The sequence below is a fragment of the Saccoglossus kowalevskii genome, chromosome 8 (genome assembly GCF_978046115.1).
Source record: "Saccoglossus kowalevskii chromosome 8, keSacKowa6.1, whole genome shotgun sequence".
Taxonomy (NCBI): Eukaryota; Metazoa; Hemichordata; class Enteropneusta; family Harrimaniidae; genus Saccoglossus; species Saccoglossus kowalevskii.
This window is the reverse complement of record NC_140648.1, coordinates 9,577,587-9,594,379: the sequence shown is the minus strand read 5'-3', so window position 1 is coordinate 9,594,379 and position 16,793 is coordinate 9,577,587. Positions and strand designations below refer to the sequence as shown.

At 36.4% G+C, this 16,793-nt stretch overlaps 2 protein-coding genes across 3 annotated transcripts in view; one reads left to right on the top strand and one right to left on the bottom strand.

Moving 5' to 3' along the window:
• The window catches only part of LOC102804837 (exocyst complex component 7-like), a 53,549-nt gene extending 49,989 nt beyond the window's left edge, over positions 1-3,560 (bottom strand). For both annotated transcript variants that reach the window (XM_085502147.1, XM_085502148.1), the window contains exon 1: positions 3,341-3,560. In XM_085502147.1, coding sequence (XP_085358273.1) covers positions 3,341-3,391 — 51 coding nt within the window. In that variant the 5' untranslated portion in view covers positions 3,392-3,560. The remainder of the gene's footprint in view (positions 1-3,340) is intronic.
• Positions 3,561-4,878: 1,318 nt separating this feature from the next.
• Positions 4,879-16,457, top strand: LOC100370342 (WW domain-binding protein 11-like). The gene is made up of 10 exons (XM_085502146.1): positions 4,879-5,037; positions 7,421-7,452; positions 8,303-8,396; positions 8,963-9,060; positions 9,480-9,567; positions 9,839-9,913; positions 10,350-10,425; positions 11,788-11,963; positions 13,019-13,192; positions 15,352-16,457. The coding sequence occupies exons 1-10, from the start codon at positions 4,974-4,976 to the stop codon at positions 16,326-16,328; spliced, it is 1,854 nt and encodes a 617-aa protein (XP_085358272.1). The 5' UTR covers positions 4,879-4,973; the 3' UTR covers positions 16,329-16,457.
• The last annotated feature ends 336 nt before the right edge of the window (positions 16,458-16,793 follow it).

Genomic DNA, 16,793 nt, shown 5'->3' with positions numbered 1-16,793 from the left:
TATGCCCTCTCTTTTTAAGTTTATTCAACATTTTGTCAAACAAATCGTCTACTCGGAAGAAAGCATCGTCGAACCAGCATGAACAGTAAACGATCAAGAAATTGTTCAGTCGTTTGAATCGTGCAACCAAACTGAAGCTGACGGTCTTGCTAACTCATCGCCGGTGACTCCAGAAATGACCAGCAATCAGCAATGTGACGATGTCGCCGTGGAAACGAATCCACAGAGCTCAACTTCGTCCGATTTGAATGTAGGCACCAAGTTGAAATCCTCACAGAATGATGCCGATGGATCGAAAAAAATAAATATACGGTCAGTACAGGATGGGAAAGACATTTTAGTGTCGGCATTTCCTGCATTGTTTGAAAACGTTGATATGTATAACCCGCACATGCATAACTTTTACTTTTGTCATGGTTTAAATGCAATCAAATTTCCAAGGGCGATCCTATCACGGTAAAACGCGGGGATTCAACTACAAAATGTTCACACGAGTGGATTAATGATAAAAAACTAGCTTACGATTTATGGTGGTTATAATATTGTTCTTGTAATTACACAGAATTATAATATAAAAATTACATCACAATGGTGAATATACACAGAAAAATGCACACCAAATTTCTTATAGAATTAACATTTTATTAGCTTAAAATTGCATGAATAATGACCTCTTTCTTAAAAAAGCTCCAAAACATGGGAGGGGACACACCCCCTCACAGACCAACCCCATACCCCCACAGGCGCTCGGAACGTTTCCTGGATAATAAACAAGTCATTGTCAATGACACGTCCCCGTTCCGTTCATATATGTGAGTGACATATACATTCAAAGCAGATCATGACCGAAATGCACCTGCATATGTACAACACATTGTGCTAAATCTGAACAAAATCCATCCATGCATGACTGAGATCCGGTTCTGGAATTGTGAAAATACGTGATTTTGATGCATTTTCGGCCTTAAAATGGCCATCATTCCGCTATTGTTAAGCAGATCTTGAAACAAATGCACATATCTATTTGTGACATGATGTACCATGTGTGTGTGAAGTTTGAACTTGATCAATCCAGACATGTCTTGGATACGGATCCAGAACTGAATTCTTTAACAAAATGGCCGCCAGTCGGCCATTTCGAACTTGATCCGAAAAAAAAAGACGTGCATCAAGGTCCTATTATGTTTAATGTATGTACCAAATTTGAACAAAATCCATCCATGCATAACTGAGATACGGGTCCGGAATGGTGAAAATGTGCGATTTCAATGCATTTTCGGCCTTAAAGCGGCCCCCATTTGGCTATCGTTAATGAGATCATGAAACAAATGCACATACATATTTGTGACATGATGTACCTTGTGTGTGTGAAGTTTGAACTTGATCAATCCAGACATGTCTCGGATACGGATCCAGAACTGAATTCTTTAAAACAAAATGGCCGCCAGTCGGCTATTTCGAACTTGATCCGGAAAAAAAAATGACGTGCATCAAGGTCCTATTATGTTTAATGTATGTACCAAATTTGAATGAAATCCGTCCATGCATAACTGAGATCTGGGTCCGGAATGGTGAAAATGTGCGATTTCAATGCATTTTCGGCCTTAAAGCGGCCCCCATTTGGCTATCGTTAATGAGATCATGAAACAAATGCACATACATATTTGTGACATGATGTACCTTGTGTGTGTGAAGTTTGAACTTGATCAATCCAGACATGTCTCGGATACGGATCCAGAACTGAATTCTTTAAAACAAAATGGCCGCCAGTCGGCTATTTCGAACTTGATCCGAAAAAAAAAATGACGTGCATCAAGGTCCTATTATGTTTAATGTATGTACCAAATTTGAATGAAATCCGTCCATGTATAACTGAGATCCGGGTCCGGAATGGTGAAAATGTGCGATTTCAATGCATTTTCGGCCTTAAAGTGGCCGCCATTTGGCTATCGTTAATGAGATCATGAAACAAATGCACATACATATTTGTGACATGATGTACCTTGTGTGTGTGAAGTTTGAACTTGATCAATCCAAGTATGTCTCAGATACGGATCCAGAACTGAATTCTTTAAAACAAAATGGCCGCCAGTCGGCCATTTCGAACCCGATCCAAAAAAAAAAATGACGTGCATCAAGGTCCTATTATGTTTAATGTATGTACCAAATTTGAACAAAATCCGTCCATGCATAACTGAGATCCGGGTCCGGAATGGTGAAAATGTGCGATTTTGATGCATTTTCGGCCTTAAAATGGCCGCTATTCGGCTATCGTTAATCGGATCATGAAAAAAATGCATGTGCATATGTCCCATATAATGTGTGATGTATGAGTGAAGTTTGAACTTAATCGGTCCATGCATGTTCGAGATACAGGTGATCACGGACGCACGGACGCACGGACGCACACAGGGCAAAACATAAGTCCCCGTTTTCGGACTGCGTCCGAACGGGGACTAAAAATGACCTAAAGTGAGATCGGCATAGTTAGTCAGTCGTCGATACATTCCCCTACTACTCATATAATATAATAACACAAGGTAGGAAAGCGTTGACACCATGACATCGAAACTTCCCGAAAATAACACGATTTTCCAAATTATATTTCGATCCGCTTCACATAACTCAAGCATGATATCGGTAGAAACTATCGATCGACTTGCATTACCTTTATTCGAACTAAAACGGGTTAAATCCTGTGAAAATCGAAACACCCGAGCAATATGAATCAATCCATCTACGCGGATATTTTGAAGCAGAGGCCCGAGCATACGCAGTTCCAAACATGCGCAATTCCAAACATATACGCATGCTCGGGCCTCTGCTTCAAAATATCCGCGTAGATGGGTTGATTCATATTGTTCGGGTGTTTCGATTTTCACAGGATTTAACCCGTTTTAGTTCGAATAAAGGTAATGCAAGTCGATCGATAGTTTCTACCGATATCATGCTTGAGTTATGTGAAGCGGATCGAAATATAATTTGGAAAATCGTGTTATTTTCGGGAAGTTTCGATGTCATGGTGTCAACGCTTTCCTACCTTGTGTTATTATATGAGTAGTAGGGGAATGTACCGGCGACTGACTAACTATGCCGATCCCACTTTAGGTCATTTTTATTATCCAGGAAACGTTCCGAGCGCCTGTGCATACCCCCAGCGCCACTTGCGGCGGCGTGTGCCTAAGGCACGCGCTATTTCAGCTTCATTATAAATCTGTACCTTCTACTTTTCTTATTTGACCTTCAACTCAAAAACAAATCTACATCACTGTCTCCATAACTGTGAATTCTGGAAAAAAAAATAATACTCCGGAAGTTGAAAATGTCAATCGTTACTTGCCTGCTGTAGCTTATCGTCGATGTCTACCCTACTAATTGTTGTTTCCTCCATCTCGATGCTTCACAGACCAGACTCATATACAGTCAAAATATGTGATGCCCACGAATCAGTTCTTTCTTTGTCAACACAAGACAAAATTTCCAAAACAAACGAAGCTACGACTTTCGATCATCTTCAAATGTTGATACCTGTTTGTTTGTTGCTCTACTCCACTGCCAACCACGCCCTCATAGGTCATAATACAAAAATAATGTACTACCGGTAACGTTTATAATCTACGTGAAGCGCCACGAAATATTTTAATATCAATATTATTTCACCTTCAATTACTATATGTACTATTCATAATATCACAATTAGCACAACTATATCACACGAACAGATTGAGGATATTGAGGATGTTTTTACTTTAAATACCATAATTGTCATTAACAACCTGTATTCTTTGGGTATTCTGAAAAAGTTACCCTAACCACAGTCCCCCAACAGTGTGGGGGAACTGTGCTCTAACTTATAATACACTGTAACTGTGAGCAGAATGGGCAGTAAACCGACTCCAAACGAACATGCCATCTAATGTTTCTGACGCTGTCAGATATCAGATATCTCCGATCTCAGACAATCTCCGATTGATTAGCATTTATTTAATATTTATGTACAACACGTAATAATATGCAAATTATTTCAAGGTGAAAAAACAATCGTATTTTCTAGGTTGTTCACGTTTTGGATACACTGTGTATTCATTTTCACTGTCGTTACTGGGACGAAATCGGCCCTACTACGCAAGCTACTGCGTAAATCTCAGACAACTAATATTACTAGTTTAATTTATTAAGATAAAAATACTCCCAGCACAACAAAGGCATTTCCTTCATCTTTATAAATATTTCTAAATTTCGATGGTGGTTAATTCCCATGAGCCAATCAAAGACGTCTTTTGTAAACGTTCAAGTATCATTCAATCGGCCAATAGGAACCCCTTGTTTCAGTTTGAATTGGGAAGTTTATAAATATTTATAAAAATAAGGGCAATGCCATTGTTTCGCTGTGGGTATAACGAAAAACTATTATCACACTGAAAACCTACTAAATTAAAATGTTGTTTTTATCAATATTATAATTCATATCAATAAATGGTTTTTTTCCATGTCACAGTGTAAAATTTAATTTCTTCATAAAAACCGTATAAAATGCAATTATTCCCATTTCCCATGACATGTCGAAATTGTTTACACAAATCTTCTGGTGAATAACCAATCGCAATGAAAGATAACATATCATTCATTCAATCCGAACTTGAACCTAAACCGAAAACCCCATAGTTTTGAACAACGCCCCCTAGAGGTGCAATACCAAATTATAACTACTGTGCTATATAGTGTACACAACTCAATTTTGATATTCTGACAAATTAGTAATGATTATACTAGACAGTCTTCTTGCTTATACAGTCTAACAACTTATTGGGCAATGGTCTGATTGGTTTATTACATTTGCCATACAAATGTGTACCTTGATCAAGAGGAAATACCCAACGAGCAAACACACAGCGTTGTAATGGCGGCCAGCGTGGAGTGTTGATATTTTCTTGTTCTTCAATCCTTGTCGTTTTATTACATATTTAACCAACATGGGTCGACGGTCAATAAACACCACAAAGAGTGGGAAGTTTATGAACCCCACAGATCAAGCACGTGAGTAATGTATCGATTTTAAATTTACTTATTTTGTCTAACTCCTTCCGCTGTCGATCTTCTGTAGTCTGTTTGTTATTTTTATCTAAATTATGTTAATTATGCTGTGTGGTCGTAAAAAAAGAATTCTTAAGTAATGAGATATCACTCCGAATACATATACAGCGTTTATATAATTAAGTGTGATTCAATGTTGTCAAAACAAGGCACTGAGGCATCCCACCCCACCCTCGTATAGTGAGGTTCGTTCTGTGGGTATCAGGTCGTTTGGACCCCTCGCCCTTTCGACCCCTGGACGATTAGACCCTTCGACGTTTCGACCCTAGGACGATTAGACCCCTCGATGTTTCGACCCCTCGACGATACACCGCTTGGCGCCACAATCCTCACCATTTGAACCCAGCATTATTTGTCAAAAGTTGCAACATTTTACTGGATAAAACTAGAAGATACCTGACTTTGGCAACAGAATCGCGAATTACGGCGATCCCTCGACGGTTGAACCCCTCGTCGTCACAACCCCAAACGTTTGAACCCACTTTTGTTACGAATATGAATACTGCCCGATCAAAAGCAACAACCACTTTACTGTATAAAATTAGTTGATAATAATAATAAAAAACAGAGTCGCAAATTACAGCGGATATCAGCGTACTGGGCGTTGGAGAGAGTTCAGTCCGCCATGTTGTTTACTATCGCAAGGCTATTGTTTAGCAATAGGACTATACCATTTGATTCTTAGGGACGGCAATATAGTCAATTAACACATTTCTTTTTTGTTTTGTTTTCAGGAAAAAGTCAATGTTCTTTTCCATGTAAAGCTGTGATTACCCCAATCAAAATACTAGTAGTTAGGTGAAAATACGAGAAACATATTTACAGCCGGTACATAGTGGCTGTCATTACAATGGACCCTCGAGTGTCGGGATCCAAGCAAAAACCACGACATATCAAGGGTCGCGACTTTCCGAAGGGGCTCTGAAGGGCGGGGGTTCATGCATTCAAGACATATAAAAAGAACACATACACCCATGGGTTTATTTATAGTGTGTCTTCTTAATTAAAATATATCACGATTAATAAATACACAAGTTTGCTGTTGTTTGCTACTTCGACGGTAACAGCTTCCAAAATATACCAGTTTCATCGCAGTAATATCATCGTAGTCCTATTGCTAAACAGTAGCCTTGCGATAGTAAACAACATGGCGGACTGAACTCTCTCCAACGCCCAGTACAGGCATCGATCAGAAAAGATATCCGCTGTAATTTGCGAATCTGTTGCCAATTTTTTATTATCAACTAATTTTATACAGTAAAGTGGTTGTTGCTTTTGATCAGGCAGTATTCATATTCGTAATAAGACTGGGTTCAAACGTTTGGGGTTGTGACGACGAGGGGTTCAACCGTCGAGGGATCGCCGTAATTCGCGATTCTGTTGCCAAAGTCAGGTATCTTCTAGTTTTATCCAGTAAAATGTTGCAACTTTTGACAAATAATGCTGGGTTCAAATGGTGAGGATTGTGGCGCCAAGCGGTGTATCGTCGAGGGGTCGAAACATCGAGGGGTCTAATCGTCCTAGGGTCGAAACGTCGAGGGGTCTAATCGTCCAGGGGTCGAAAGGGCGAGGGGTCCAAACGACTTGTAATCGTTCTGTGTACCGGCCTGCAAATGTGGAAAGTGCTCCTTTTCATGTGAATATCACCCCTAAAACAGCCATATGTGCAGGTTTAGTAGGAGGGTATGATATAAAAGCTAAAATGAAGAGACACAACTATTTTTTTGTCTATTGTAACCCAGCCTCTGACCACTACCTCACAAACCATGCATACATGATTCTAAAAAAACAAGACAAAAAGATTGATACAAAAGTTTCCCAATTCTGAGTTAAATCGATAATGTCATGTTAACAAGACAGTGTTCGGTTTCGTTCGTATACGATTGTCATGTACTTGATACTCTCATTTAGCTATAATTCATGTGAATGTTGATACAGTGTATATAGAAATTTCAGTTTCGAATATTTTTTTTATTTTTTAGCCCAGAGTGGTGATAATTTGTGACTATATTTTTTTTTACATATGATTCATGTTCTTTTAAACATATTTATGCGTTTCTCGTGTGTTTCTGTGGCTATTTTTTACTAGTTTAAGCCTGCACGACTTCCAATGTGAACAAGACTGTGGGACCAGTATTTATACAGTGATTTTCTTCAAAAAAAAATAGGGATCTTCCTGCACAAAAATTGCTATATATAATAAACATTTGTGTAAATTATAGGTATTTCAATCGTACGGCAATTTACGCCAATCATGCATAAATCAAACTGCCCGCTGTCTTTACACTCGTAACATTACAACTGATAAATTTGTATTTTATTTTAGGAAAGGAAGCAAGAAAGAGAGAGTTGAAAAAGGTAGGTGTATGTCTATGTGTGTACTTGTATTTGTTGGGATAGTATTGTATGTGCTTACGTAAATCACAGATGTATGTCTTTAGTCAAACTAAGTAAAAAAATTTATACATACATGTACAATATAAATTGCATATACATTGGTAAATGCATTTTTTGTTTTATCTGCATTTTTATTGGAAATGGAAACTTCTGATTGTCTATTATTGGTGCTGGTGTAGCGTAGAAGTGTATACTTTGATTTGGTACACTATGGTTTCCAATATTCTACCATAGTATTTTACCATGATTTCTTGGATAAATTACTCTAACAGTATTTCAAACCATAACGCTGCGGCTTTCTCTATATGGACGTTTCACCCAATCTGGTGTAGATGCTTCTGTCTTGATCATTAGTGACATCTGAACTATTATCAATGCAAGTCACATTTGAATCTTAAAGAATCAGCAACAAGTCGATATGAATTTGATTTGTCAATTTGGTATGAATTTAATCATTGGATTTAAATCAAAAAACTCTTACCACCCTAATCCTAATTTATGCCTCCTTAACTGTATAGTCCCAGTTAGATCTCACCTACACCTTGTCTATCATGTCTCTATGGCAAAACTACTCTATGCACCCATATTACCAATGTATATTTATTAATTATATAGGCACAAGACGATCAAAATACGAAACATCTCTGAAGATTTCATAAATCTATGTGTTGTACTACATGTGCTTTACATTACTGTAACTTGATAGTCAAAAAATTAATAAAAATTAATTTAATAACCTGCATGTATAAATAATTTGGGTAAAAACAAAGATATAAACTACAGATTGAATATGCTCTTCTTTTTTATTAAGAACAAGAAGCAACGTCAGATGGTGAGAGCTGCAGTATTGAAAGGAAAAGATCCAAGGCAGTTAATTCAAGAAATGGAAAAATTAGATGAAATGGGTAAGTATCTGCTACCACTGGTTGAGAATATTGTAATAATAATCTTTATTATTATACATCTGTCACCGTAACGCTATAAGTTACAGCGTGTCGTAATTTTGTGGTATTTCACAGGGTATTTTCATCCTACCATATTAGGAAATGCGAATTCCAAATATGGAATGATTACATGGCGGCCACCAGGGTTTGACCGGACCCACACAAAGATGTTCGCTGATTCTTTTCTAAACGTTTTTGATTTCGGCATTCCCATGGTGTATCCTTGGAAGGAAAAGATGTACAATAATGTTATTATGAGAATACCTCAAACTATGCACTGAGACAGTGCCTCGCGCATCGACCTGTTCTGTGTTTCGGTCGATATTCCAGCCACACTGTCTTCGTGCATATTTTGAGGTATTCTCGTAATAACCTCATATTATTACTATACTCTGTTTTTTATCCCAATATTATTGTACAATAAAATACATCAACAAAACTGCTATTGAACTACAGAGTGAAAACAAATAGTACACTGTATGCCACCAATTTATTTTTTTAACAAATGTTTTGTTCTGCTTGTCCAGAATTCAACCTTGAGCAGCCTCCATCTTTAAATGAAAAAGTTTTAAAAGATAAAAGGAAAAAACTGAAAGAAACATTTGAAAGAGTGTTGAGGCTTTATGTAAGTATTCTTCATCTATAATTGTCCTGTAAATGTATTAATTATTCACTGGGTTTTAGGTTTGCTATTTTCCCTGATAAGTAAATTTTACTAATTTAAAATTAAATTCATGTGTAAAATAACTACAGTCTCACTGCTTTCTGGCAAATTATAACCCAGTGAATATGCTCAAATAAGAAAAATAAATGATTTTACAGTATTCATGGATGTTAACTTGGGGATGTACATAACATATAACAACATGGATATGTTACAGGTGCCAAACGTTGAGTTTGAAACAGTAACACTTTACATCTTTGACAAAAAAAAGTAATAATAATAGTAGTGTGGCCACACCTGATGATGTGACCACAGTTCTGTGCATATTTGGGAATATCCCTCGTATAACAACTGTATTTCAACTCATGACTTCTCCCCAGTATAAAGAAGATCCAGAAATGTTTGATCAGCTGAAAGACATAGAAAAAGATTATGATAAAAGAAGAGTTCAACAAAGCATTTATTTTGGTAAGTCAATAAATCTTTATGATATATTATTATGCATTTGTCGCCATAGTTACTGTGTGTCACAAATTTGCTGCATTGCATTTGAGTTCTAGTTTATTGGTAAATGCAAGATGGTAAGCATGTTTGTGGGCATGTTTGTGGTTGGATTGGGAAGATGTATAATAATGTTTATATACTCAGGCTGTATGTAGTCATGTTGACTTCCGCTATGCATCGATTGATACACTTGCTTGTACAAGTAACAAATTTTTTATGACTTTTTTGTTGACAGATTCTGTCCGAAGTGCACAGCAAGTTAAAGTTGATGAGATTCCCCTGCCAGATATGCCTCAAAATATGCCATCAAGTAAGTATACTGAACAACACAACCGTTTCTACATGTTTGGCAACTGAAAATTTGCTGGTTAAAAATTGAGCAAAAACATTATGCTAATATTTATAATTGGAAAGTGATTGTGCAAAAAACTCTCGTGATTATTGAGTATGTGCTTTGTTGATTTTGCGATAAAAAAGGTAAATTTTGACCACTATTTTGCTTCTCTTTGTAAAATTCTTGATGATTTAGTGCCTCTCCCCCTCTTCTTGTGAGATGAACAATGTTGCTTGTATAGTAGCCTCACAACTAGCAAACCCAAATCTCTGTAGAATAAATGCAGAAAACACAGGTTTCAGTGTTTCGCATAATCAACACAATGTGGTTTGATTATGTCTTAAATTATCCCTTAATCCTAATCCTAATCTGGGTTCCAAGACTCAGATGTAAAAATTCTGGTTGTTTTCAGTTCCAAGTCAGATCCCACTGCCAAGTGATATTCCAACGTTACCACCATCAATTTTGAAGAAAAAGTCAGCGTACAGGTAATTAAAAACATTATTATGGTAATTTAGTGAGACAAAAATTTGTGATATTTATGTCTGGAAACTTGGCATTGGATATTATTCATTAGGGTTTTGAAGACAGAGAGTCATAATGACTTTCATGAAATGATATTCCTTAAGAACACCTGTGATTAAAAAAACAAACAAATCACAAACAACTCTTTGTTGATCATGTTTTATTGTAGAAGTGTCAAGCGAAGCAGTTCTTCTGTTCTCTTATGTGAATATTGAGAGCATAATTACATACTGTACACTCATTAATTATTCACTACTTTTTACTTTTGCTATTTTTGACGATAAGTAAAATTCGCTAAATTAAATTCTTGTGAACATGTAAAATAATAGAACATGTAGTGGCAGTCGGTGCGATTTGATTTTTGGGATTTGATTCAAAATTGCATTTCTCAGGTTCAAACTTTGTATTGACGTTTGCTCATTGTGGGTCATTGATGCTGGTCATTTTGTTGACTAGCAGCCATGTTTATTAGCTCTTGTTTTTGCGAAAAAGATATTGAGTTTGGTGTATCTGTCTGTGTAAGCAAAATCTCAAAGTCCTAAGTGTATTTAGTTTTTTTAGTAAGTGTATTTAGTAAATTTAGTACACCACCATGGGTTGCAAACATAATACGTTTTGGAGCCATGATCTAATATATTAAGTTAATTTGCATATGACTCATTTCAGCATGTGCAAGTAAAATCTCAAAAATTTCAGAACAGATTTTGATCAAATTTGCTATATATTGGTGCTAAACATCTGCTGGATAGTGATCCTAACCTCTAATGCTATTGATCATTCACTGATTATTTGGAACAATGATTGCATATTTTTTGTATTCACATAGGAGCTTTCAGGATTTTAACTTTCATGTGTCTTTGGAAATTTCACTTTTTGACTGTTTTTGGATTTCAATGAAATTCAAAATATGCAGTCATTTTTGGAAGTATTTTTAATTAATTGTCCTCTTTTCTCTGACACACTAAACTGTTTTTGTTTAAATTTGGTACAAAGGCAAAATTGTTTTATCATAATGAAATTTTTTTGACATTATTTTTTTTTCCTGCTGTGTTCTCCAATCAAATGCATTTAAATACAAACAGGAACTACTCCGGTATGTCATTGATAACAACTTTGAAAAAAAATGTGTTCGTGTCTTTAAAAGCTAAAGTGAAGTTCCCACTGCTTCAAAATTTCTAAATATTTTTACTGAAAATACATAAAAATGAAAATAAATTGCTTTTTGCTATGTCATAATTTATTCCATCTTTCATATGCTGAATATTATTACTGATATATTCTAGTGCTTGTTATACTATGTACATCTTTGCCATTCTTTTTTGCAGTAAAAAGCCACCAGGGCCACCACCGGGTTTACCTCCAGGGGTTCCACCTGGTAAAGTGCCACCGGGTCCCCCACCTGGTCCTCCTCCTGGTCCACCAATGATGTCCCTACCATCTACTGCTGGGTCATCTTTTGTAGAAGATATGGAAGCTGAAGATAGCATGATGGATCGCCACGGTAACATATGGTTATTCTATTATGTGTTCCAATAAATCATGTTACATGTAGTTAATTTATAGTAATGTCATAATATATGCAGTCTCACTGCAGGTAAATCTGGGTTGCTGTTTGATTTGAATATCGTAAAATCTCTAATTTAAGCGTCATTTTTTGAACACTAGAGTCTAGAGTATGATGTTTATTGTGGTTAGCGTGAATGGGTAAAAAGTCTTAAATTCTTCTTCAAAGCTTAGTTTATCCTTCAAAAACAACTAAATTTTTAATATAAGAAAAAATCATGCCGCCGTTTTCCCCATCAAAATCAAAGCCAAAAGTTCGAACTACAACATTAGTAAATTTCTTTTGTGTTGTGTTCGCCATGAGGTCTCTGAACTGTCGTTAAAATATTTAAATATGCTATGGTAATTTAAATGCACATTGGCACCATCCAGCATTTTGATTGGTTAATTAGCGACTTGATCTATCAGATCAAAAAGCATAGTTTCAGGTTAACTCGTGTATGGAAAAAACATGGCAGATATCGAATCGCATTAAGATTCATGTGCGATCGAAATCATTCGCTTACGATGAAACTAAGTTGAATTTTACTTGCATTTCATAACAATTCAACAAATTTATTTTTTGTACATTATTATAATCACTATTCAGTAATAATCGACAAGAAAAAATAAAGATCATAGTATGATAATAAATATTTTAAATATAATAAATTAACTGATTTGTTTTTAAACTTACTTTATTTACATAAAAATATAAATGGTCAAAATGAGTAATATTTACTGATTTATTATACAAGAAATGCAATTTTTGTTTATATGGATTCACTTGGAGATGCCTTTCTAATAGAGCAAATACAGTATTTCATTATAATGTATAAAATGTGACTCATCATATTAGCTTAGAGGGCACATTGGGCTACCAGATACCTCAAATATAGAAACTTTAAAAGTTATGATCATTTTTTTGTCTGTGACTGATAAGCAAATGCCTAGTGTCTCTGATCATAGCCGAGCCACCAACTGTGACATGTATTATATTGATTACTGTTATAGAGAGTAACAGTGATGGTAGCAATGCTGACATGGAACATCTTGATAGTGACAGTGACAGCGACAGTGACAGTGACGAATCAATTGATGATGATGACGATGATGATGATGATGATGATGAGAAAGATAAAGACTATGATCCATCAGATACTTTATACACAGAAGAAGATATAGCTGGTATGAAAATTATGATAAATATTCTCCTCCCTATCTTCCCTGTAGATTTTGTCCTACCAACTACTTTTCCTAGATTTTGTTCTTGATTCCAACGTGATGTGTAGGATAAATGATTTTATACATCAACAAATTATTTGGATCAAATAACATAGCAAGGCTTACCTTCATAACTTTACTTTTACTGTTACTATTCAAACATAGTTATTGCCTTCATGTTTAAATTTAATGAGATGTTCAGATGGAATCTGAATTCACCATCACGCTATTTATTTTTAGCTCTGCTGTCGACTTTGTCGAGCGGAGCTTATTATATGAGTGATTGTTCGTCGTCGTCCATGTCAATGACTTCTTTTTGAAAACTACAAGCCTGAATGCTTTGATACTTGGTGTATATGTACCTTGGGCAGACCTCTCTCAGATTTGTTCATTTCATGATAATATCTTTAATTATCTAATTTTGGTGAAAAGTGATATTTTTGACTTCTTGTTAAAAAAATAAAGTTCGATCGCTTTGATATTGCATATACAGGTACTACATGTGGACCTCTCTCAGATTTGTTCATTTCGTGATGATATCTTTAATTTTTTAATTTTGGTAAATATTTTTGTCATTTTTGGTAAAAAGTGGTATTTTCGACTTCTTGTTAAAAAGTCTGATTTCTTTGATACTATACAAATAGGTACTACATGTGGACCTCTCCCAGATTTGTTCATTTTCTAATGATATCTGCAGTTCTTTAATTGAAATGTGCATTGCTAACAGCGGAGTTGTCTCAGCCGATAGGCTGCTTGTTTTTTTAATTCTGTAAATATATTGTGTGATTTGTCTTTACCATGTTGTCTCTTTAAGGTAGCGGGACTATTATTTGCTTACTTGTTTTCATCTTCTAATTGTGACTAAATGACTATAAATAGACCCAGGAAAGTATATATTTTTAGAATCGCCAGACTTCAAGCTTTTCACAAGTGTATTTTGCATGCCCGTATCTGCATTCTACGATACGTTACTCAACCAAAAGTGAAAAATTACTTTTTCTGTAAAAAAAAATAATTACGCATTTATGCTGGCGATAAGAAGTAATTTTTTCACTTTTCCTAGTTGTTCAATAGTCTGGTAAATTGAATGTGTCTGGTCAGTTTTTTTCAAACAACGCGTTTTAAAAAATAGTGTGCTGAATTTCAATTACTGTTTTAGTCGCATTGCCCCCAACTCAAACCACAACTCGTTGGTAAATAATCGATGAAATAGTTTGTCTGGACACATTCAAGTTCCTCTCACTGTCACCTTAAAGCTGTGAAAATTTGGTGTTAATCTGACGACAATAAGTATACGTTATTTTTTGTTAAAGACCTTGTATTTTGAAAAACATAAACTCCTAGAAAACGTTCATGAAGTAACAGCAAAGATTTTCAAGCTTGTTTATCGGCATAATCAATTTGTTTTCCCATCAAGGTCTGTTTTAACATGTGTAGGGACATCCAAATGTGTAAGGCTATTGGAAACCAAAAAAATAAAGGAATGGGATAGCTATAATTAGATAAATTCGTCATATGAAAACACCAAAATCAATGATTTTTTTCAGTGGCTGTGTGACCTTGTGTCTGACACATTCATATGCAAATGACTAATCTGTGAAACAAATAGGGGTGGAGACAAACCACTCAAATGTTTGGAAACACTAATTGTGTGTCAGATAGCTACTGATAACACATCCTAACATTGCTTTGTCTTGAGTTTATCTTTGAAACTAATAGGCACACAGATTAAACCTGTGTTGTTGATTTTGGAAAACACTACTGAGGCTGCCTTGCTTCCCTTCAGAAAATCTACATTTTAACCAACTTACATGACATTCTATGTTATGTTGACTTTATCACGTGAAAGTTTATAGTGCATTTCATCAATTAATAAATAAATGTGAAAATCGTAAATTTCAACACAAATAATAGTCTCGCTACCTTAAGCCCATGGCATAGTTGAAATACAGGTAGCTACGTCACAAGCACCAAGATAGTTGCTGTATACTACAGCGACAACATGTTATTTTCAGCTCTGCAAGACTGTGTAGTTTTTGGCTGTTTTCTAGAGAATCCTGTTTATCACTATTCCATTTCATATGATGGAGACATGTTCACCATGTTTTGGTATTGGTTTTCAGGCTCAAAAAGAGCTGTTCACTTCTCTGATGAGGATCCCGGAGAAAAGAAGTTGCCCGCTGGAATGACTCCACTTCAGGCAAAAATGTTGCGACTAGCTGGACAGGAAATTCCAGATACGTCTGAGAAAGTGCCGGAAGAGGAAGCAGAAGAAGAACAGGAAGAGGAGGTGGAGGAAGAGATTGAGGAGGAAGAAGATGAAGCAATTGAGAAAGATATTCCAGCCCAGGTACCTAAGCCACTTATGTCACAAATAATACCCTCCCCACAAATACAACCACCTGGTGCACCTCCTGGTCCTCCTGCTGGCCCACCACCTGGGCCGCCTCCTGGTTTGCCACAGAATTTCCAAGCAGGTGTACCACAACCACAGTTTTCTCGACCTCCACCAATGAGAGGGGTTCCCCCAAGAATGCTGCCACCTGGACCACCACCTGGTAGACCAACTGGAATGCCTCCAGGGCCACCACCTGGGGTACCCCCTCTGATGAGACGTGCTCCTCCCAGGATGATGCCTCCAGGTCCACCTGGAATACCTCCACCTGGTGGCCCACCACACCGAGGTATGCCACTCCGACCACCAGGGGTTGGGCCACCACCTGGACCACCCGGACCACCTGGAGTGCCACGCCTACAGAATCCTAATGTATTAAGTGCGCCACCAAGCATCAACCGGCCACCACAGAAACATGAAGATTCTGCAACTATTGAAAAGAAAGCAACCACAACCATCAGTGCTAAGCCTCAAATTCGTAACATGCAAGCTGAAGTGACAAGATTTTTACCAACATCATTACGAGTGAAACGAGAACCAAGGAGTAAGCAAGCACCAGCAATAAAAACTACAACATCGTCTCTTGGAACACTAAGAGATGAACCCTTGGGTTCAGTGGAGAAAACTATGAAACCCACAGTAACCGCGGCAACCAAAGATGATGCTTATGACCAGTTCATGAAGGAGATGGCAGGATTCTTATAACTTATTGTATAAGATTATTACAGAAATCATGTATTCTTTGCATGCAACATAAAATGAATTTGGATTTAGGTATCTGTTCATTTGTTAGTTTATTCTGGTAGTTAAATTCCATGCTATAGGCAGTAAAAATTTATCAAGAGGAGCACACTTACCTTTTTAGCTGTAAAAATACAAATGCTGGAACTCTCATCCATACTTGTCTTTTTTCCTGTAGAGCCAAATTTTCGTCTGTGATATAAATAACAAATTTGGAGCAAGTTGCCAATGCTATTTAGGCAACAATTTATGCATGTGCACTGCTTCCGTCTTGAGAACACTTTGCTGAATACATGTAATTTATTATTTTGATAACTGCGATGAAATTTCAATCTCATTTTATGTGATACCAGAGCTATTAAAACATTTTCACTACTCAAATGGCTTTTTGAAAACATTATTGCGCCCTCTATGTTCAAGTACTAATAT

Bases quoted from the DNA above. Each gene is read 5' to 3' on its own strand.
- LOC100370342 (XM_085502146.1), top strand. From the start codon at position 4,974: ATGGGTCGACGGTCAATAAACACCACAAAGAGTGGGAAGTTTATGAAC. The intron at 5,038-7,420 runs GTGAGTAATGTA...ATTTTATTTTAG, and splicing joins GAACCCCACAGATCAAGCAC to GAAAGGAAGCAAGAAAGAGA. The intron at 9,914-10,349 runs GTAAGTATACTG...GGTTGTTTTCAG, and splicing joins GCCTCAAAATATGCCATCAA to TTCCAAGTCAGATCCCACTG.